The sequence below is a fragment of the Ursus americanus genome, chromosome 23, assembly GCF_024610735.1.
Source record: "Ursus americanus isolate L20-20 chromosome 23, mUrsAme1.1.p, whole genome shotgun sequence".
NCBI lineage: Eukaryota > Metazoa > Chordata > Mammalia > Carnivora > Ursidae > Ursus > Ursus americanus.
The window spans coordinates 29,131,445-29,153,123 of NC_142149.1; the positions used below are offsets into that span (position 1 = coordinate 29,131,445).

Consider the following 21,679-nt stretch of genomic DNA (forward strand, 5'->3'; position numbering starts at 1 on the left):
GAGAAGTTTCTGAGGTGACGTTAGTTTCTTCCATTTCCCTTCCCTCTAGAAGCCTCCTCACTTCCCAGCCCCTCTGTCTTCCCCTCAGATCAAGTCCAGTTTTTTTCTGATTTTCCTTCTCTTCTATCCCTGACACCTCTTACTCAGCCCCGCCCACCTCTCAGAGCCCGCCCCTCCGCGATCACGCCTCCCTCTAGGCTCCTCCCTTCCCATTAGTCCTGCCCGCTCCCCATCATGCTTGTGTTACTTGCCAGTCACCCTGAACCAGCCTCTTGGCCCGCCCCTGTACTCACACCCAGCAGGTCTGGGGTTTCGCCTGCAGGCGGGGGAGCCAGGGCAGTGGAAAGATGGAGTGTGTATCTGGCGGCTTCTCCGAGGAACAGTTCCAGAAGGCCTGCGTGGAGCTCCAGCATTTCGGGCGGGCTGGGAATGACTGGGAGCTGCTGATGGAGCACGAAGGCTTCAATATTTACAGACAGCAGGACGAGGTAGCATTTGGCCCGCTGGAGAACCCGGGGCTGTTGCTAGCCAGGGTCAAGCTTCCCAGGGAGTGAGGGTCTGCGGCCACAGAGTCAGGGCCAGAATTGATCAGGTGGAGCTGGGAGGAGCTAGTGCAGGGGCAGTGCCTGCAGCTGACTTTGCCCCCTGCCATCCGGAGGTCATCCAATTCAACCTCAGGTCAGACAGCCAAGGGGGGAGTGGTCTGTTGGAAGTTGAGCATTGAGTTAAAAGGTGGGTAGGCTGAGTCTTGGCCCCAAGCACTTGTCTGTGAGGGTCGTGGATCCCCCTCCTGGGTGGGTGCCACTACTGTGTGTGTGTGTGTGTGTGTGTGTGTGTGTGTGTGTGTGTGTGTGTGTCGGTGGGGTGGGGAGAACCTTAGGGTTTGCATATGGGTGGAAAGGAGACTGGACTTTTTGGAGACTGGTGGGTGTACAGGGATAGTATGAGTGTGGAGCAGTGTGCCTGAGAAGGGAGTTACTATCATCTCATTTTAGTGGCTTGTTTCTCTTCATGGCTGCCCCTTCTTTGCAAGCAGCACTTAATAATTTAGTCCAAAGCTTCAGGGAGAAAGATGATTTAAAGGATAGGAGGCATGGAGTTGCTTATTAAGCGTGCTCACCAGAGGCCTTTGAAACCAGGTAGGTATCCAGGTGGAAAGATTGCTTTGCACCTGAGATCTGTCATCAGCTACACTGTGTGATAGCAGCTGCATGGCACATGGGTTAAAAAGTCACCTTTAGGCAGGTAAGTGCAATCAAGGCTTCCTGGCAGAGGAGTAGGGAGGCATTCTGAACATGTGTGGCAGAGCCACTGGGTGTGACAAGAGGAACAAGCTCACAGCCCAGAGCAGGCAGAATTAATTTCTGAGCGTAATTTCAGTTGTTGCCTTGGGGCAAAAATGGACATCTTTTCAGGCAAAATCCTTTATTCCTCTCTCTGACTATTCCCTCTTCCTTACCAGCCACATCCAGGCATTTGCCAGGTTTTGTCAATGCGACTGCTCAGACATGTCTGATATCTGGCCTCCTTCCCTTCCCTTTTCTTTCCTTTGTGGCTGCCACGTTGGGTGGTACCTCTCACCTAGAATTGCAGTGACCTCTGTAACTGCTGGCCTTCCACCTCTCTGATCCCTTCTCTCCTACACAGTACAGCCTGCTCAAGCACCTGAAGGACAGGCTGTGGTCTTACCACTCCCCTTTCAGTGGCACTGTTGGTTGCAGAATTAAAGCTAAGAATAACTAGTGTAATAGCTCACACGTGGCATGCTTATGTTCCAGGCACTGCTTACGTGCTTTACAGGTATTAATCTTCACATCAGTCTTTTTAAAAATTTTTTACTTTGTTTAAATTCAAATTAGTTAACATATGGTGTATTATTGGTCTCAGGAGTAGAATTTAGTGATTTATTACTCACATTCAACACCCTGTACTCATCCCAACGATGCCCTTCTTAATACTACACCCATGTAGCCCATCCCCCTACCTACCTCCCCTCCAGCAACCCTCAGTTTGTTCTGTAAACTACAGACTCTTATGGTTTCCCACCCTGTTTTTATCTTATTTTTCCTTGCCTTCCCCTTTGTTCATCTGTTTCATTCATATCACATCATGATATCTGTCTTTCTCTAACTTATTTCACTTAGCATAATACACTCTAGTTCCATCCACATTGTTGCAGATGGCAAGATTTCATTCTTTTTGATGGCTGGGTAATAGTTCATTGTGTATATATACCACATCTTCTTTATCCATTCATGGACATTTGGGCTCTTTCCATAGTTTGACTATGTGGATAGTCCTGCCATAAACTTTGGGGTGCATGTGCCCCTTCCTATCAGCACTTTGTATCCTGTGGATAAATACCTAGTAGGCTCACATCACCCTTAACGTAACTACCACCTTTTTACCTATACGAAACGGAGTATGTGGAGAGGTTAAGTTGATTGCTGAGGGTTTGAACTGGGATCAGAGCTCAACTGTCCACTTCCAGACCTGTGCCATGGATAGGCTCCTTGCTGAGTTCCCTCTCTGAAGGAAGGCAAATGCTGCCAGGTGGGCTATACAGATCTTTCTCAACTTAAGATGGGTTTACATCCTGATAAATCCATTGTAAGTTGAAAGTATGGTAAGTCAAAAATGCATTTAATACACCTCACCTACTGAACATCATAGCTTAGCCTAGCTGATCGTCACCGTGCTCAGAATGCTTTCATTAGCCTAGAGTTGGGCAAAATCATCACAAAGCCTGTTTCACACTGAAGTGTTGACTATCATGTAATTTATTGAATAGTGTACTGAAAGCGAGAAACAGAATGATCGTATGGGTGCAGAACGGTTGTATCAGTATTTGACCCTGTGGCTCACTGCCCCTGCCCAGCGTCAGGAGAAGGTACCATACCACATCTCACTAGCCCTGGGAAAGATCAAAATTCCACATTCAAAGTACAGTTTCTACTGAATGCATATTGCTTCTGTACTTTTGTAAAGTGGAAAAATTATAAGTTGTACTGTCAGATATTGTTGACTGTACTGTACTAGTTTGGTCCCAACTTACATTTCTAGCTTTATGTCCCTGACTCATCTGCACACCCCCTGTCCTCTAGCCCACCCAGACCACTCTACCCTTTGCCCCTCCAATGGACCTGTGTTCTTTGCTTTTGTGCCTGTGAGCTGAGACAGTGATGGCTTTGTACTGGGTATTGTTTTCATTGTGTACTGTTACGTAGCAGGGCCCTCTTCCCTCTGGTTGGGAGGACGAGTAGGTCTTTAGAATAGCTCCCACCCCTACTAATCATACTATATGTCTTATTTCAACCTGTTCTAGGGATGAGAGAAGTCATGGTTCACTGATGTAAAGTATAGTTGCTCCCAGATAACTTGTCTAAGTTTAAAGGGCCATGGGATTCCAGTAGGTGTGCCCTTGAGCCCCAGCAGCTAGGATGAAGGCCATTCATGGCCACTTTGATTTCCATCTGTATTAGAATGTCAAGAGGCCCCATTGGTTCAGGGTATAAGCCCTTTCCTAGAATCCTTACTGTGTTCTAGCTTTTTCCAGCATTGTTTGCTGCCTGGCTCACTTGCTAAAGCCTCATTTTCTTCCCAGGTTGACTCCCATGTTTTACCTTCCTCCTGGAAGGGAATTCCCTCTAATTTCTAGTTAGGAAATCTTTTCATCTGACTATCACACTTTATCAAAAGTGAATTCAGCTTGTCCCACACTCTGTGTAGACCTGTACCTGTCTGCCCCAGAGCACTTTATCTGTCTTACGGGCGAGTGGTGTTTAATACAACTTGCATGTTACTGTCATTTGTCTTTTCTTCCACCCACTCAAACCATTTTACCCACATGAGTGCATATGGCCCCTTCAGGTCCCCAGCTGGAGGTCAGAGCAGAAGACCGGGGCCCCTCTGTCAATCTTTGTCTTGATTAATCTACCTGACCATTTGTGCAGGGGAGTCCAGGTGAGGTTTCTTACTGCCCTCTTGGCTTTCTGACTTTTTAAATGCCAACAACTGGGGTCAACAGAGTGGAACTCTTTAATGTTGAAGGGCCACCAGGGGGTCCCACTGAGCCCCCATCTTTCAAAGGTCCCACATTAAGGCTTTGCCTCAACCCCATCAACATCTGCTTCATTCATCCTATTTCTTTTTTATTTTTTAAAGATTTTATTTATTTATTTGACAGAGATAGAGACAGCCAGCGAGAGAGGGAACACAAGCAGGGGGAGTGGGAGAGGAAGAAGCAGGCTCCCAGCGGAGGAGCCCGATGTGGGGCTCGATCCCCAAACGCGGGGATCACGCCCTGAGCCGAAGGCAGACGCCTAACGACTGAGCCACCCAGGCGCCCCGCATCCTATTTCTTAATAGCCATCAAAAATTTTGACTCTATTGAGATGAGTGCCTTCATTCCTCTCTCTGTCTTTCCCCACTTTCTTATTAATTACTCTCATTTTTCTTGGCATCTATAAGACCTGTAAAGGGAAAGTGAGGCAGGTAATCTGGTGAGTCTTCTTGGATTGCTTGAGTTTTGCAGCAGTAAGTTTACGTGTAGTGCCCATGCAAAAGGGACCTCTTCCCTCTTTATCAAAATATTTACAATGACTTGAGTAAGGAGCATATTCCTTTTTATTTTTATTTTTATTTATTTATTTGACAGAAAGAGAGCATAAGCAGGGGGAGATGCAGTGGGGGAGGGAGAAGCAGGTCCTCTATGAGTAAGGAGCCGGATGCGGGACTGGATCCCAGCTGGGACCATGACCTGAGCTGAAGGCAGACACTAAACTGACTGAGCCACCCAGGCGTCCCGAGGAGCATATTCTATAGATAATATCCCCATCAGAATAAGGCCAGTCCTACATCTGGATCATGTATAGCCATTTATGTTGGTCCATCATGAGCTCTGATAATGATCTATCATTACATGTTTCGAAAAGACTGAAATAAGCGTAGAGGCCTTTGAGTGTTTCACTGTAACAAATAAATTCTATTTTAAAATTAAAAAGGATTGTAGCTTTTTTTTTTTTAGTAGACAAATAATTCTCAATCACGTTCTTGGACAGATGGCTACTTTTGATATACAGTATTTGGTACTTTTTCATTTTCTCCTTTCCTATTAAATCACAGAATTTTTGGACTTTGGAAGTTTCTTTGAAATCATTCTGTCCAACACCATCATGTTTTCCATTGACTTCTTTTTTCTACTCCCTTTGCCTGCTCTGTTTCCATCCTCCCTTCTCTTTTTTTCCTCCCCAGGTGATAATGTCAATAACTTACCTTTACATGGTGATTTAATTTACAAAATGCTGTCACATACAAGTCTCCTTTATCCCTGTAAACCAATCTGGAAGGTAGGGAGAGACACGCTTATTTTCCTATTTTACAGATGGAAATAAGACCCAGAGTTGTGAAGTGAGACACACAAGACCTCATAACTAGTAACTAGACATGAACCAGCCTGCTTTGATAAGCTCGGCACCAAATACACAGCTTGCTTCGAGGCAAGAACTACTTTCTGGAGACTAGGGAAAACTAGCCCAGAGCTGCCACGGGGTATTATGGGAAGAACATGGGTTTTGGAAGCAGATTGTCCCGGGTTAGAATCTCCATTCTGCCCACCATCATTCATTTTTTCATCCAGAGAATATTCATCAAATGTCTCCCGTGTGCTGTTGCCCTCACAGGCACTGGGGATAAGCAGTGAACAGGAAGATGCGCCTTCTCTTTCAATAATTAGTTCTTGAACAATGAATGACATTCACTGATGAGAAGAAACTATCATATATGATGAAATGTTGGGTGAAAAATGCTATGAAGAAAGTAAAGTGGGATGAAGGGGTAGAGAGATGGTATGGCAGTGGTGGCCATGGGTGATGTGATGTGTTTTAGATAAGGGAATCCGGAGAGCCCTTCTGCAGAGGTAACATTTGAGTGGAGATAGAAATGAAGTAGGAGAAGGCATCATGCAAATATCTGGAGGAGAAATGTACGGGAGAGTGTTTTTCAAAGTTCAGGTACATTAGAATCACCTATCCTCATTAGAATTGAGCTATCCTCAATTTAGGCCAAGTGAATAGTGGTCTGACTAGATCTGGTTTGGCTTGACTTCTTAACGTTTTAAAATCTGAATGTCTGGCATTGTGAGAAGGGACTGACTGCATTGTGTCTTTGTCCTTCTAATCAAAGAGTGTGGTGAAGAGCAGACAGCTCATTTCTAGGGACTGTTCTTTTCCATGCTGTGCACCTACTGATTTCAAAACGCCTGGCACTCTTACGAAAATTATGTTTAGCCAGGCTGGGCTAAGAGAAAGTTTAGCTTTTAGGAGGGAAACACAGATTTAACTCCCTGGAGAACAGATTTACCTCAATGGATGAAAAGTTTCCAGTACCACCCCCACAGGTGAGATGATAAAGCGGTTTGTGTCATGGGTGTCTTCGGGACCCCTTCTCTCACCCTTCTACCTCTCTGCTAAGGGAAGAGGAGTTACCAGCAGGAGTGATGGAACAGTTATTGAACCTGAGACACTTATCAAGCCATATTTTACTATTGGGCAGGGCCGCCATGTCTGAATGCCAAGCACCCATGTGTGGTACTCTCCTACCTGCTGCAGATGGAGGCCGGCTCTTGTGCTCTCTTGCTCACGCTCTCTGTCTCTGTCTCCCTCTCCTTTTCTATCTTCCTGAGCACACAGCTGGATGGATATGTCAGAGCCTCAGGTCTTCCGCTCCTCACTTCTCTTTCAGGATGAGCATGTGGTGTGAGGCTGTATGAGAATGTTGGTCCCAAGATTTAAATTGGGGAGAGTGAGGGGAGAGGGATGATTAGGACCCCCCACTTCTGTCTCTAGGTATAAGCCAAGCTTCATGCCCTCATCCTGTCTTTCATCAAATTCCAACAAGGGGTTCACAGGAGGTGACTATTAATAAAGCAAAACTCTGATTGTCATTGGGTCTTGGGGACGCCTTGAGAGGAGAAGTTACTTGTCAGCAAGGATTTGGACATTCTGGATGCTTGGAAACGATACCATACCAATAACAGGGTGATCCAGGGGCTGAGTGGAGCAGTGAGTTTAGGTGAGTTTCATAGCATATTTTCTATTTTAGCAGATTTATTTAGGTAGCATTTGTATACCCTAAATTTTGTTCATCGTAAAGTGTACAGTTCAATGAATTTTAGTAAAATTATGGAATTATTCCTGCAGTCTAGTTTTAGAACATTTGCGATACCCCCAAAAGAAACTTCTTGTCTATTTGCTGTCATTCCTTGTTCCCATTTTCAGTCCCAGACAGCCACCAATCTGTCTCTGTAGACTTGCCTTTTCCAGAGATTTCTTAGAACTCCTTTAAGCCTCAGTTTCCTTGCCTGAAAAATGGGTTTACCAATTCTCCATACCTTAAATTATCATTGTGTGGATTAATTGGGATAATCCAATATCAGTCCAGTGTCTGGTATTCACTAAGCACTCAGTAAGTATTAACTATCATTATTATTTTACCTAATTATCTGCAATCCTTAGGGATTAAACCTGCCATGTTTTCTGAGAGAGATCTGAAATATTAGATCAGGTTTACTCCACTGCATTTTCTCATGTAGTCTTGGTACACACTTCCCCGTGGCAGCTCTATCTTTGATTCCTGTCATCGGAATTGATGCTCTTTGGTGAAAAATGCTTACTTTCCATACCACTGGAGTCTGCTACTTGTCAGACAGAGTAGCTGGAGTTGGTCCGCTTCCACAGTCATAGATTCAGGAGGTTTCCTCCCTGCCCTCCCCAGCCCTGAGGAATGGGAATGAGTTCTTCTGTGAGAGGCTAAGAAAATTCAGCACACACTCAGAGGTGCATTTGCAGGAGTAGACATCAAGGCTGTCTTACAGTTAGTGATGTCAGTGCAAATGAACATCATAAATTGCAGAGACTGAGTGACACCTTTCTCCAGATCAGGCAGGGCAGAGGTAAAGGATGTCTCCCAGGGATTAGTCCTCTGGGGACGCTGCAAATGTCAAATGCAAACATTATGACATTTTGACATTTCTCATATGTAAACGCATGAGCTCTTACAGAATTTATCCTGTACAGGACCAACAGGTGTACTATTGGCAGTAGTGTTTCTCAAAATATGTTAGCCCTATGAATGCAATTGAAAATATAATGTCCAGTTCGTTCGTGCATGTAAATCAACATTGCTAAGAAATACAACAATCTGATGTTTAGACAAGTGAGCCAGAATAACAGAACATCTTACAAGTTAGTGATATCAGTAGCAAATTGTCAAATCACGCCTCTGCCCCCCATTTCTTCATTTATAAAGTGGAGATATTGATATGCTTACTTCACAGGATTATTGCAAGTATTAATCACCAAGCACAGTCCCTGGCTTAGGGCAGGTACTCCATGGATGTTAGTTTCCCCCCAAAATATGCATTTTGTTACATTTCTGAATCCTCAATTCTTTAATCTGGCAAAATGGGATCATCATACCTACCTTATTAATGAGAATGATATCTAATATCTGCTGAGTACTTATGTATGAGGCACCACAGTAAGAATTTTGGATGGATTATCTCATTTACTCCTCATAATCATCTCCTTAAGTACACACTCTTTGCAGTGACCCAGTTTGCAGCTGAGGAAAGCAAGGCTAGCAGGTAGAAGAGCTTAGACAATACTGGGTCTACTGTGACTCTGAGCCCATAGTATAACCTCCATGGGGTGTTTTCTGATTTTTGAGATGACTCTTTGGAATAATACATGGAGAGACAGCAAAACATTAGTCCATTGAAAGTTGTATTATTCATCCTTTTCCATTTCTACCTTTCCCCTGGTCTGGATCTGAATCCCTACAGAAGTGGCATCTAAAAAACACCTCCTCTGGCTACTTGGAGGACACACACACCAGGCTTAGGACTTCAGGGGAGCATCTGAGTGGGAGTCCATCCTGGGTGGTCCAGGATAGGAGCACTGGCTTGGGACCAGAAGAAACAGGTTCTCATCCAGGCTCTGCTACCAACAGTATATTAGTGGGACTCCTGGCAAGTCACTAACATCTTTTACATGAAGGTCTAAGGCCCCTTCTGGCTCTAAGATGCTATGTGTTAGGTCTTCTTACATTAATCATTAGATTGTAGTTTGGAACAATGGTTTGGGGAAAACCTGCAGAGAGTAGAGCTAAATAGGAGACACTGTAGGAAGTAGAAGGGCCCATGTCACCCTCTTTCTGGTTATCCCAAGTACTAGCTGTGGGACTCAGGCAAGTAATTTAGCCTGTCTGAACATCATTTCTTCATAACACCCCCATCTCTATCACAGGGCAACGTGAAAGATTACATGATAATGAATATAAAACTGGACAGAGGGCGCCTGGGTGGCGCACTTGTTAAGCGTCTGCCTTCAGCTCAGGGTGTGATCCCGGGCGTTCTGGGATCGAGCCCCACATCAGGCTCCGCCGCTGGGAGCCTGCTTCTTCCTCTCCCACTCCCCCTGCTTCTATTCCCTCTCTCACTGGCTGTCTCTATCTCTGTCAAATAAATAAAATCTTTAAAAAAAATAAAAAAACTGGACACTAAACTGTATACTAGTACTAATAACTAGTACTAGTAAAATAACTTATAGCAGGTTAAAGTGACTGGAAAACTTCAATACAGAATAGATGGCTGTTGTAGTGACTACTGACAGATCACCAAGGGAAGCATGTTCCAAGCTGAAAAGCCAAGATTATGTCTATACCTGATTTCTTCTCAGGGCCAAGGATATAGTGAGTCCTAGCAAGTATGTAATTTTAATAAAATTTATGATAATTTTTGTAATTATAATTTTTCTCTGACTTAGTGGAAGGAGGCAGTACTTTCTATAACAGAGTGTGTGGGGTTTTAGATAATTTTAGATATGCAGAATTAAATATACTTCTATTTAATGTGCATTAGCAGTGGCTATTATCTCTTACCTCTCTTCCTTGACAATGCATTTTGGCAATACTTATGTACTTCTGTACTGTTTTAATGAATTTACACATAAAATATTTTCTTGTAAATGCTCCTAAGTCTTACCAGCACTCTTCTGGCAGTCTGCTTTTCTACTTTACAGTAAGAATGCCAAATAACAAATCTGGACTTAGTAAGGAGAGGCTTTTATTCAAAAGGATTATTGCAAAGTTGGGGGAGAGATTATTGTAATAAGGAGAACACTTTGACCATAAGATCTGTGAGTGTCTCAGTAATTAGGCAAAAAGAGTTTTTCTTTTATAGAGACAAGTAAACAAGGCGAGAGACAGTGTGGAGAAGTGAGGTGAAAGGTGACATGACTGGATAGTAGGTCAGAGAATATTTTACCTTGAGGCCAGTCTGTTCTCAGGAGGGGCTGAAATGCTGGCTCGGGCCAAGGGTGGGCTAACGTTTAGGGGCCCGGAAGAAGGAGAGAAGCTTAACCAGTGTGGTGCATAAGCATTTAGTTCTGATTGATCCAGGGGGACAAGCAGTTCATCTAATCATTTATGAGGCAGTGAAAGGGAATTCAGAGGGTCTGTGTCTGGCCTTGTCACAGGTAAACAAGGGTAGCATCTGTGAGTCTTATCTAAGTCACATGGGAATCGTGGTTCTTTGCAATAAGCTATTTTCTGGAGCACAAAGGAGAAGGGAGTTTTTTAACCTTCACTGTTTTCCCAGATCACAGGACTCAAGTAAAATTCACTGTTGGGAAGCATCATTTGTACCATTTACCTGGTTGTTCAAGCAAAGGTTCTAAGATGCAAATCTTCACTTTTCAAATTTTCACCCACAGACAATTTACCAGCACTTCTTGCTGACATTATTTCTAAATATATCCCTAAATCACTGGACTTCTCTCCATCACTGTTGTCACCTCCTTGTTCAAATCCCCATCATCTCTTATCTGGACCATTGTACTAGTCTTCAAAACCATCTCTTTGCTCCCTTATGATCTACTTTCTACCAAGCAGCAAGAATCATTTTTTTATTTATTATTCCCTCTCTTTAAAGTCACTCATTGGTTTTCCTTAGTAGTTAGAAAAAAATCCTTATCCCTTACCCTGGTTTACAAAGCCCTTTGGAGTCGACCCCTATTAACTCTGTGACCTCAGCTCCTACCACTCTCCCCCATCCACACTTCTCTGAGTGCTGTGACTTTCGGTTCTTTTAGCATGCCTGTCCGTCAATCAGAGGGCCTTCCCCATACCGGGAATGAGTCTTCTCTATCTTCCCATGACGGGCTCCTTCTATATTTAGAATAAGATGTTCTCATAAAGGTTCTCTCTCATAGAGGTCTTTCCTGACCACCTAATTTATATAGGACACTCCTCCCCATCCCCATTCAGTCAGCATTGATCACATAACTTTCCTTATAACCTATTCAGATTACTTAGATAGCATTTATAGCCACTACGACCACCAATGTCTAAAAGCAAATATAAGATTCATGATAGCAGGGGCCTCACCTGCTTGTTCCTCGTTGTGTCACCAAGACCACAGAGGACGTCATCAGTGATGGTGTTGCATGAACAGCTGTTTTTCATATGCTGTGTAATCCAGCTGTCTCTCAATTTGGGAATCAACAGGTTGTTTCTGCCTGTTCTGCTTTTATAGCCAACTGGACTTTATGCATATAAAGTCTTCGGTGTTCTGGACAATTGCCTGCCAGCTGTGCTCGCAGATGTCTATATGGACTTAGACTACAGAAAACAGTGGGATGATTATGTTGAAGGTGAGTAACACCTATTATTCATCACCTTTAAAAATTATCTGGACAGTAGACTACATTGTTATTCTAGCCAGTGGAAAGCAACAGGTTTAATTACTATGTTCTATTTTAAATTTTAGCATAAAAGTCTTAATGCTGGGCTGAAACATGCCTTTGTGATTCCTTGCACACTCTCAGATGCCACTCTCCAGTTTGCTCTGAGGCCTCCATTGTGCTCACTGTAAGTCTGTCATCATCCCATATATCTAGAAAGTCACAAAGGCTTCTTGGAGGAGGTGGTGTCCAAGCTTCGTTTTGGAAGTTGAATCAAAGTTTTATAACAACAAGAATGCAAAAATCACAAAACAAGAAGGCATATAGGTAAGAAGCTGAGAGGGTGAGGGGATGAGGGGGTGAGTGGTTTGAGGCCATCTGAGGCCCAGGGAACAGCATGAGTAAAGCGAGGAAGGTATGAAACAGCATGGCATGTGCAAACACTGAGCAGTTTGATTTTATTGGCTTGTTGGGGTAGCAGAATCTAGAGCTACGGTGGGAGGAAGGGCCAGATCCCCAGGGTCCCAGCCTGGCCACGAGGCTACAGTGCATAGATTTGACCCTGAAAGCGATGGGCGGCTATGAAAGAGGTGATCCTCCTGTCACTTAGAGCTGGGAGTGGCCTCTGCCACTCAGTCACAGTGGACTAGAACTGCAGAGCTAGCCCAGGGGCACATCAACTCTGAAAGACACTTGCTAGAGTCAGGACACTTGGCTGCAAGCAACAAGAAGTTAACAAATGCCAGTGTGAGAAAAGGAAAAAGAGTTTATTGGTTCATGGCATTGAATAGTCCAGGGGTTTCTGACCTCCAGGACACTGCGTCTAATGTTTAAATGCTTTCTCCATCTGGACTCAGTTTTCTTCTGAGCTGCCCTAGTTCTCAGGCAGATTCTTATGTCATGGCCAAGACGGCCCCCAGACGATCCAGGCTTATAGTCTCACCATATAAATAACCCCACAGGAACAGGAATAAGTCCCACAATTTGCTGTCCTGGTGTCCTGTGGATGTTTGTCATGGTTTTGGTCTTAGTGGTTTCAAATAGCCTTCCTGTCTAGGGTGAATTTTGATGCTCCTCCATTCAAGGGAGAAGCCCGATGTTGTCTGTCCCAGTCTCCTTCGCAGCCATGGTTCAGTGATGTAATATAGATGTTGCCGGTGAGACAACACGCAGCTTCAGTTTGAGAGAGAACAACATGAGCAAGCAGGCAGCCCCACAATCCGTTTTCTGGTGATGGAGGGGCTAAGGTACCTGATGTTGGGAGAGACACGGCAGAGCCTCTGATGTTTGGTACCTAGCATCAGCCATTCATGCTACCGTGTCCAGTCTAGTCACAGCAGTAGTTTGGCTTCTCTGGAACTAAGCCTAACTCTGGTCCTTCTAGATATTCTGTGACCTACCTGAGAGCCTTTACTGAACCACTTTTTGGCCCTGGCCCGATGTACCACCCCTGAACAAATACTGGGCCATGTCTTCCTCATTTTCCCAGCCGTGAAATTAATGCTGAGTCAGTCCTGCTTAAACCACATAGTAAGGAAGAGGGAAAGGATGATGCCCTGAAGGAGAACTGAGATTGCTGGTCCAGGAAGGGGAGGTGATGCTGAGCATGCAAAGGTAACACGTCCACTTCTTCCCTTCCTCTCAAGGGCTGTCTTTAGCCCCTCGTGGCACCAATGCCCTGGCAAGCTCTTTAATCCATGGTCTGCTTCTAATAGATTTTCTTTCTGAAGCTGAATTCAATCATGCATTTCCCCCATCAGGAGCTCCTCAAGGGGCTCTCGTGGTTACTTCAGCAGGCTCGGCTTGGCTCCTTCTCTAAATGGTTAGTTTGCAGCTTACTGCACAGCTGGGGTCAGAGGGTGTGCATGTCATTGAATTCCTTTGCTTTCTCCAGCCAAGAGTCGGCTGCTATTTGCGCACAATACAATGAAGGAATATTAAGGAATTCTGGTCATTGTAGCTGTGGTAAAATGTAAAGAAACAGGAGAGAAGCAAGATACTCAGGGTTAGCCACAGTTCTGCCACTTCCTAGCTGTTTAGGAAGGACACTGCCCTCCCTGGAACCTTCTTTTCCCAGCTGAACACACTAGACTGGGTGACTCAGTTCCAGGATAGCTGTAAAAGGTCAAGAAATCTAAAGAGAAAAGGTTTCAAAAGCAAAACTATTGGGATTCTAGTGACATCTGGTGGTCGCCTTGATTTTATTTATTTTATATTTATTTTTTAATAGCATGTATGTCTTTTATTTTTATAATAATTTTTTATTATGTTAGGTTAGTCACCATACAGTACATCCTTAGTTTTTGATGTAATGTTCCATGATTCATTATTTGCATATAACACCCAGTGCACCATGCAATGCATGCCCTCCTTAATACCCATCACCGGCCTATCCCAATCCCCCACCTCCTCCCCTCTGAAGCCCTCCGTTTGTTTCCCAGAGTCCACAGTCTCTCATGGTTCATTCCCTCTTCTGTTTACCCCTTCATTCTTCCCTTCTATCTCCTACCGATCGCCCTGATTTTAAAACCTGAACATTTATTTTTGGATGCCTGATTTTGTTTTATTGCATTTTTTTGAGAATCTTGCTAGTGCTATACAATGGAAATATTTAATTTTTTTTTTTTTACCGTATTTTTATGTCTACTAGACTCTGCCCTTGGGCAACAAGCTTTCAGCATTAATGAATCTATCTGATTTTTTTCTAGAATTCTGTGCCTTATGAGTTGGTGGTTTATCATATCCTCAGAGGTCATCATACCTAGGCATCTTGTTAACTGGAGCCCAGAAGCTTAAGATACATTACCTTCTTTTGTTCTCCTCAGAACTGTACGAAAAGGAATGCAATGGAAAAACAGTGGTCTACTGGCAAGTGAAGTACCCTTATCCCATGTACTACCGAGACGTATCCTTCCTACTTGGCTTTCTAAGTGTTTCTTGTGCCCCTTGGCCATCGCCCAATGGTGGCATGCCCAGCAGGTGTGGACAGCATTGTCCTTGATTCTTAAGAAGAATATGCTAAAACTGTTGCTTCTTGTGTGACTTTTGAAACCTTAGTGTGTGATGTCTGGGCCTGACCGTGTGGAGCCTCTGTGATTGTGGTCACTGAAGGGCAGCTTAGACTTTTCTAAGAAGTTTCCTAAGGCTTGAAATTGTTGGGCCACAGAATTGGGGACCTGGAAAGAACTTTTTATAAAGAGTGTTTAATACATTCCCTCAATCTGGAGGTGGAGGTGGGCACCCAGAGAGGTAAAGTGACGGAGGCAAACATATAGATGATTATATGCAAAGTTGGGATTGGAGCTCAGGCCCCCACTTTCCAGCTCTCCCCATATCCCCTCCCATTTTATTGAACCCACAGCAATCCCTCCTTGACTGTTGGCTGTGGATACTGGATGTATGTTTCTTCTCCTTGTTTCCCTCATTTATCTCTAAAACAGTTGAATGGAATGTGGGGAGTTTTAACTGACACTCCAAGGTTCTAAGAAGCCCTCTTAGGATTAGCCTAGAAGGGGGATGCAAATTTGAAGGACAGGGAGGGTGGGGACAGGATGACTGATAGGTGAGATTCCCATTCCTTCGCTGTCCTCTTCAATCCCAGCAGCTGAGTATGTTACACGCTGAATTTCTGTAGGAGATCCTGTCAACAAAGGGTCTTGTGGATTCAAAAAAAAGTTTGGAAACCACCAAATTGGTAGATCACTGGGATCTTTTCTAGCTTTAGCTTTGTATAAGTCTGTATTTCCTAAGTAATTATTCTCTAGAAAGAGAAGGAACATGTGGGTCTTTTTTATGTATACTATTTGTGTGTGTTTTTGTGTCTAACTGTATGTGTTTCCCTTGTCCCCAACAAGGGTTTATTTCTTGCTCACATACTGCTAGGTAGCTTGTGCATATATGGTTTGTATTTGAACAAATTATGGATTACTTAATCCCTTAGATTTTATGTGGTTTTCCCTGATCCTGCAAACAACTGTGCAAAGTAAGTACCATCATCCTCATTTCACAGTCAAGGAAACTGAGGCAAAGAGAAGCCAGAACTTTACTCTGGTTTACACAACTGGTGGATGGCAGAGGCAAGTTTAGGATCCAGGTCCAGCTGTTTTCAGAGATGGTGACCTTGGTCAGGACATGATTCCATCTCTCTGACCTCACTGTGATACTGCTGGTAGGTCTTAGGAGTAGACACTTGGGGCTACTTGGGTTTTTATCTAATTGCCAAACAATCCCATAGTGAGTTTCTTAATCTTTCTGTATGTACATACCTCTCTCCGCTAGTGGTTTAATTTTTGAAAATAGAGAATAGTGCAGTGAAAAACAACATTCATTTGGAGCCAAAGATCCCAGATTGAATGTGAGCTCATTCTCTGATTTTTTTTTCTATTATAATAATATTGTGTGACTTTGGAAAAGTCCCTTCATTTCTCTGGGCCTCAGTGAACTGGTGGTTCTCTGGTCACAGGCCATATGGTAGGCTGGACCTTCCAACCTTTCGAAGACCTCTGCCAAATATTAATCAATATATCAGGTTGATGTTTTCTCAATGAAGTGTCAGGTGATATCTGTCCCATGAGCTGAGGAATTTTTGGGAGAGAGTAGGACAATTTTTGCTGTGAGGAAAAAATAAAAATTCTTGGTGTCAGAAAGTCAGAGCCAAAGCAACATCATTTCTCCCCCAAAACATTTACGAACTTTACTTGTCAGTCCACAGAGTCGGGGCAGTAGCGCATTCTGCAGGGTGCCTGAGTGAGGGCTGGGACCCCTGCTGGCGCTGCAGAGACTCCCTGGTGGCATGGGGCTGTGCTTGTTGCTCTTACAGTGAGTGTAACTGTGTTACACTTAGAGTGATTTTTTACAATTTATTTTTATTTTTTTATCGTTAGGCTTTGAATTCCTTCTAGTGCGAAACCTAAAAATCTGTTGAGGCCTATCCAGCTATGAAAGTCGAACTAGGTTTTAGAGCCAGATCTGGGTTTGCACTCGGGTTCCAAGTGAGCCATGGGATCTTTGGCAGGTTTCTTTACTTCTCTGAGCCTCAATATTGTCATCTGTAGGATGAGGATACTTACACCAAACTCACAGGGACCTTGTCAGGATCAAAACTGGCTATGTGTAAGGCTCATGGTAAAGGGTCAGTAAATGGTAACTCTGTTTCTTACGGGTAAATCATCTCCCCTATTATAGTACCATAGACATAGTGAGTGCTCTGTGAGTGTTTAAAGAGACAAAATGGCTTTGTTATTCTGGGTGGTTAACCAGTGTTAACCCAGAGAGGACATCTGCCTACCAAATATTCAGGTACGAGTGTTTCTTCCTCTGACCAGTAGGTGTAAGTAACATTGCTTGACCATCTTCTGTGCATAGAGGTCACTGAGTAGAGCTTTGGGGGAGGGCAGGACAAAGTGGAATGACCCCAGTGTTTCTGGAGTACTTATTCTGCCCCAGTGTTTCTCCACTGCCCCCACCAAGCGTGCCTGCTGGGGAATCTAACCCCCTTTTCCTGTGGAGGGAAACTTAGCTTCAGAAAGGCTGAGTGACTAATGCAGGCTCACACTGCTGATGAATGATCAGTCCGTCATATCTCATAGTGCCTTCTTAGGGGAGGAGTGGTTTCCCCATGTAACTGAAAGCATCAAGTAGCTAATGGATGCTGTCAAATGAGAATATCGAGTTGTATGAGGCACAATCTTTCAGTGCAGGTAGGGAGACAGGGCAGGGAAGTGAAGGACCACTGTAAGGGAGCCAGTGCCAGGTGGGAGAAATAGAATCATCTCACTTTGCTTCTGGCTTCTGGGGTTTCCTTCCACCCATCTGAAATGCTGGCGTCGATATCATGCCTTGACTAGCAGTATAGTATGTCTACGTCCGACAACGGCGAGACCTGGACATGGACGGGCAGAAGATCCTCGTGGTCCTGGCCCAGAGCACCTCCGTGCCACAGATTCCTGAGAGGTCTGGTGTGGTCCGCGTGAATCAGTATAAGCAGAGCCTGGCGATTGAGAGTGATGGCAAGAAGGGGAGCAGAGGTAAAGCCGGGGAGCATGTTGGCAAAGAGCCACCATACTTAGGCCATGCTGCTTGTTAGGCATGAAAAATGCATGATGCTTATTCCCTGAGGTCAGAGAATGGGCACAGGTGTAAAATAAACAAGGGATCAAACCCTGGGGAGATCAGTTCACCCCCAGAAACCTGGCTTGAGCGCATGGTGGCAGTTTACATCTGGCTGAAGCCATTCTTTATTGACTCTGGCATTGTCCAGAGGAAATCAGACCAGAAGATGTGGAAATTCACTTCAGGCTAGTCCTGGGGATACATACATCGGGCCTGGGGGCGCAGGGGCAAGAGGGCTGGCACGACTGTCTCTGAGGACGCAGCTCCTGCTTAGCACACTCAGGACCTGCCTGCTTGAGTTCCAGCCCGCACGGAGAAAAGCTGTGGGGGGCGGGGAGGCAGCCAGCCACTTGCTATATGGGAATCAGCGTGGCCTGTGTGTGAGGCCAGGTCTGAACCATAATTCTGAAGCTTTTCAGATCTGTCACCTTGGATATGCCACGTAACTGCTCCATGTTGTCATTTATAAGTGGGGGTTTAAGTTTACCAACTCCTTTGGACTGTTAAGATAAGTAATGAGAGAGGTAATTAAGTGAGAGACTATGTCCAAGCAAAATGTGCCTGTACATATGTATTACAAATGTGTGCGTGCGTGCATATACACACACATGCACACACATTTATATTTATATTTGTATTTGTATTTATATTTATTCTGAGAGGCGAGGCAGAGGAGAGAAGTCCTCCTGAATCACGTGTTCCCTCCCTCCTTACTTTCGGAGCCTGAAGATAAAGGGGGAAGCTTTGCAGGGTTTGTTGTTGTCTAACATCTTTTTTCTCCTCCTGAATTGTCCTTTCTTTCCCTTCTAGTTTTCATGTATTACTTCGATAACCCGGGTGGCCAAATTCCGTCCTGGCTCATTAACTGGGTCGCCAAGGTGAGATCTTGGGAGCCAGGAGGGAGAAGTGTGTTTGACAAATGTTGACTTACCCATGGGGCTGTCAGGCTGAAGAGACACTGTATCTCAGGCCTAATGAAGCTCTTTTATGAAGCAGCTTGGATGAGTGACTACAGTTAGGACTGAGGTTGCCAAAACCCAGGACGTGGAGGCTGGGACAGAAGAGAAGAATCCTTAGCTAGAGTGTCAGACCCTACCTGCTAGAAAGACCCTGTCAGGATCACTCTCTGCATCCTCCAGATAGTAGCCTGCTCCTTGTAGGAAAAATGGTGCCTTTGGACCCTGTGTCCGCTTATGGAGGAGTCTGACAGGCCAATCTGGCTTGAGACACAACCAGATGTGTCCAAGCCTGGAAGCCTCCAGTTTTGTTTCTCTGTAGGGAGAGGAGACTGCAGTGGTGGCCAGATCACGAGAGACCCCTGAGAACCTGGCTTTATGAGAACAATTCAGTGCTTTGTAGGAGTCCTACTTACTGGTGACAGGGCTCAGCACATTCCATGGGAGAATGCAAAGTGCATAGGCTTTGAGTCAAACACATGTGATTTTGAGTCCTGGTCCTGCTTCTGTCTGTATAACCTAGGGAAGACGTTGATATCTTCCCTTTTGAAAATGGGGACAGGTATTACCACCCCATAGAGTCGTGGTAAGGAAGGAAGTATCTGGGGGAATGTCTTGCACAATGCTCAGCACTAACTAAGTAATAACATAGTCTACGCTTTGCCCCACACCCTGTTTCCTAATTCTGTAAAAGAAGTCCTCCCTGTGATTCCTGGGTTAGAATCCCATAGTCCAACCCAATCCCATTTCCTCTGCTTTTTCTTTTCAAAAAATAGTGTCTCAGAATCATCTTAGCTTTTTACTAGCAAAAGCCAAGATACACAACAGTGTCCCCTGCTATCTAGTCTCACCTGTGCCTTGGGTCTTCTGTTATGATCTGTGGCCATGTTCTGTAGAAACTGGACAGGGGCCCCGTTGTCATATTTCTTATTCTCAGAGTCATCTTTGTTTACCTTTGCCATATCTTAAAGAATCAGGAGTAATGACCATGAGGACACAGAAGTGATGGTCTCCTTTGTTTTGCAGAATGGCGTTCCTAACTTCTTAAAGGACATGGCAAAAGCTTGTCAGAACTACCCAAGGAGATCCTAAGAAAGGGAATCGTGTGTGCATGGAATGATGATTTGGAAGTGCCACAGCCCACCGACGCTCAGCTTTCCTTTCACTTTTCTGTCTTCAGAGGCCTGCACACTGTCCCACACGTTGTCCCTGAGTGTGTTTGCCTGACGCCTGGCTTCCTTTCCCACTCCCCACCCCAGGACTGGCTGCCTTCTTCCTCTATTGACTATGGGTCAGATTAGGGAAACTTTTGCTTGTTTATTTTTAAAAAGGGAAGTCCTCAGTAGAGAACACAGTCATTCCATTGTGCCATTTTAGGGGGATGGGTGGGTGGAGGAACCACAACAATGCAAGAGCAACGGATCCCAGAGAGCTGGCTCCTGCCCAGAATGTGGCTTCTCACAACCCAGGAGGGGCTGCTGGGAGCCCCATCCCCTTCAGAGTGGACTCTGTGCACCAAGACTGGAAGACACGGGCTGATGTCCATTTGCCTCATGCTTTGGTGTACTGATTTGGCTGGGGTTTGAGGTGATAATCCAGTAAGTCTCTCTGCCATTCCTACTTGTGGAGGATCATGAGCTGTTTTGATTCAAACCATTCTGAGAAACATTGCAGGCCTGACTAAGCTCTTAATGTGATAACCACATTTTCTCATCATCCATGTCTGGGTTTCTGTTTCCCACATGCCCCTGGGGGGAGGCTGCTCATACCTCACTAACTCTGCATTTTATTGGAAACTGAGGCATCATGATGGCTCTGGCAGTTAGCAAAAGTCAAGATGCTCTGCACACAGCCCTGTGATAAAGTGTCTTTCTGGGCAATAAATTTCCCTTCTAGAATGTTTAGCGATATTGAACGGACAATAGTTCACAGTCAGGGAAATATTAATTAGTGGATCGACTGACTGTACATCTTTTTCTAAGGAATTCTACCTAAGTTGCCTGCCTCTTCTACCACCAAAAGACTTCCAGTTTTCTCTTTTCTCCTGAATTTTGGTAAGGCAAAATATTCTGTGGCTAAAGGCACAGCCTTCATGTTCTCAGGGAAAAATTTTAACCACTGTGTGTGATGGTACTGAACCTTGATTAGAGGTCATAGAAATTCAGGATGTAAATCCAGAAGCAGAGGATTTACTAAAATGGGATATGTCAGACTGTATGTCTTCTCTCTGGGAAAAACAGATTTAATATCAATAAATACAGAGTGACTTAAAATTGTCTGCTTGCAGCCTTCTTCCTACTTTGTTCCTTTTGTGAGACAGAATCAGGTCTCATTTGTTTGCAGGGCACATCCAACCTAACTAATGAACTTGAACATAAAAAAGAATTTTAGGTGCACTTGCGTGCAAGGCCAGGTGTAGAGGGCTTCACATCCGGATTGATACAGGTGCTCAACTGACATTAGAATCTGGCTACGTTCGTCTTCAGGTTATCTTTGATGTTGGACTGTGTCTGGTGGCAGGACTGCTGCTGACAGCAAAAGGGAGGCCTACATCTTCCCATGCTCAACGCTGAGCCAAAAAAAAGACAGCATTTCTTTCCAGTAGATGCCACACCATCCTATGACTTTCTCTCAACCATGTGCCTGTCCCTTCCCCAGTCATTGTGGTCATATGGACAGACTTATGCACATAACTGACTACCTCATACATTTACCAGTAAAATATTATTAGCAGTAATGTAGCTGGCATTTAATTTTACATAAATGAAATCTGAATCTTCTCTTGTAATAGAGGATCAGATTGAAATTTTAATATAGAGTCACTGAAACACAAGCACTTACAATTATAGTTTTGAACAGAGAATCAACATG

The 21,679-nt window shown here is 44.4% G+C and overlaps 1 protein-coding gene across 1 annotated transcript; it reads left to right on the forward strand.

The window, feature by feature from the left end:
- The first annotated feature begins 231 nt into the window (after nucleotides 1-231).
- LOC123791093 (phosphatidylcholine transfer protein-like) lies at nucleotides 232-21,081 on the forward strand. Its single transcript, XM_087854521.1, has 6 exons — nucleotides 232-488; nucleotides 11,594-11,711; nucleotides 14,567-14,646; nucleotides 17,596-17,767; nucleotides 18,663-18,730; nucleotides 19,835-21,081. The coding sequence occupies exons 1-6, from the start codon at nucleotides 348-350 to the stop codon at nucleotides 19,898-19,900; spliced, it is 645 nt and encodes a 214-aa protein (XP_087710647.1). The 5' UTR covers nucleotides 232-347; the 3' UTR covers nucleotides 19,901-21,081.
- Nucleotides 21,082-21,679: the final 598 nt, after the last annotated feature.

Coding starts and splice junctions, on each gene's coding strand:
- LOC123791093 (XM_087854521.1), top strand. CDS start 348: ATGGAGTGTGTATCTGGCGGCTTCTCCGAGGAACAGTTCCAGAAGGCC. Junction 17,768..18,662: donor TGGCAAGAAGGGGAGCAGAG/GTAAAGCCGGGG, acceptor TTTCCCTTCTAG/TTTTCATGTATTACTTCGAT. Junction 18,731..19,834: donor TCATTAACTGGGTCGCCAAG/GTGAGATCTTGG, acceptor TTTGTTTTGCAG/AATGGCGTTCCTAACTTCTT.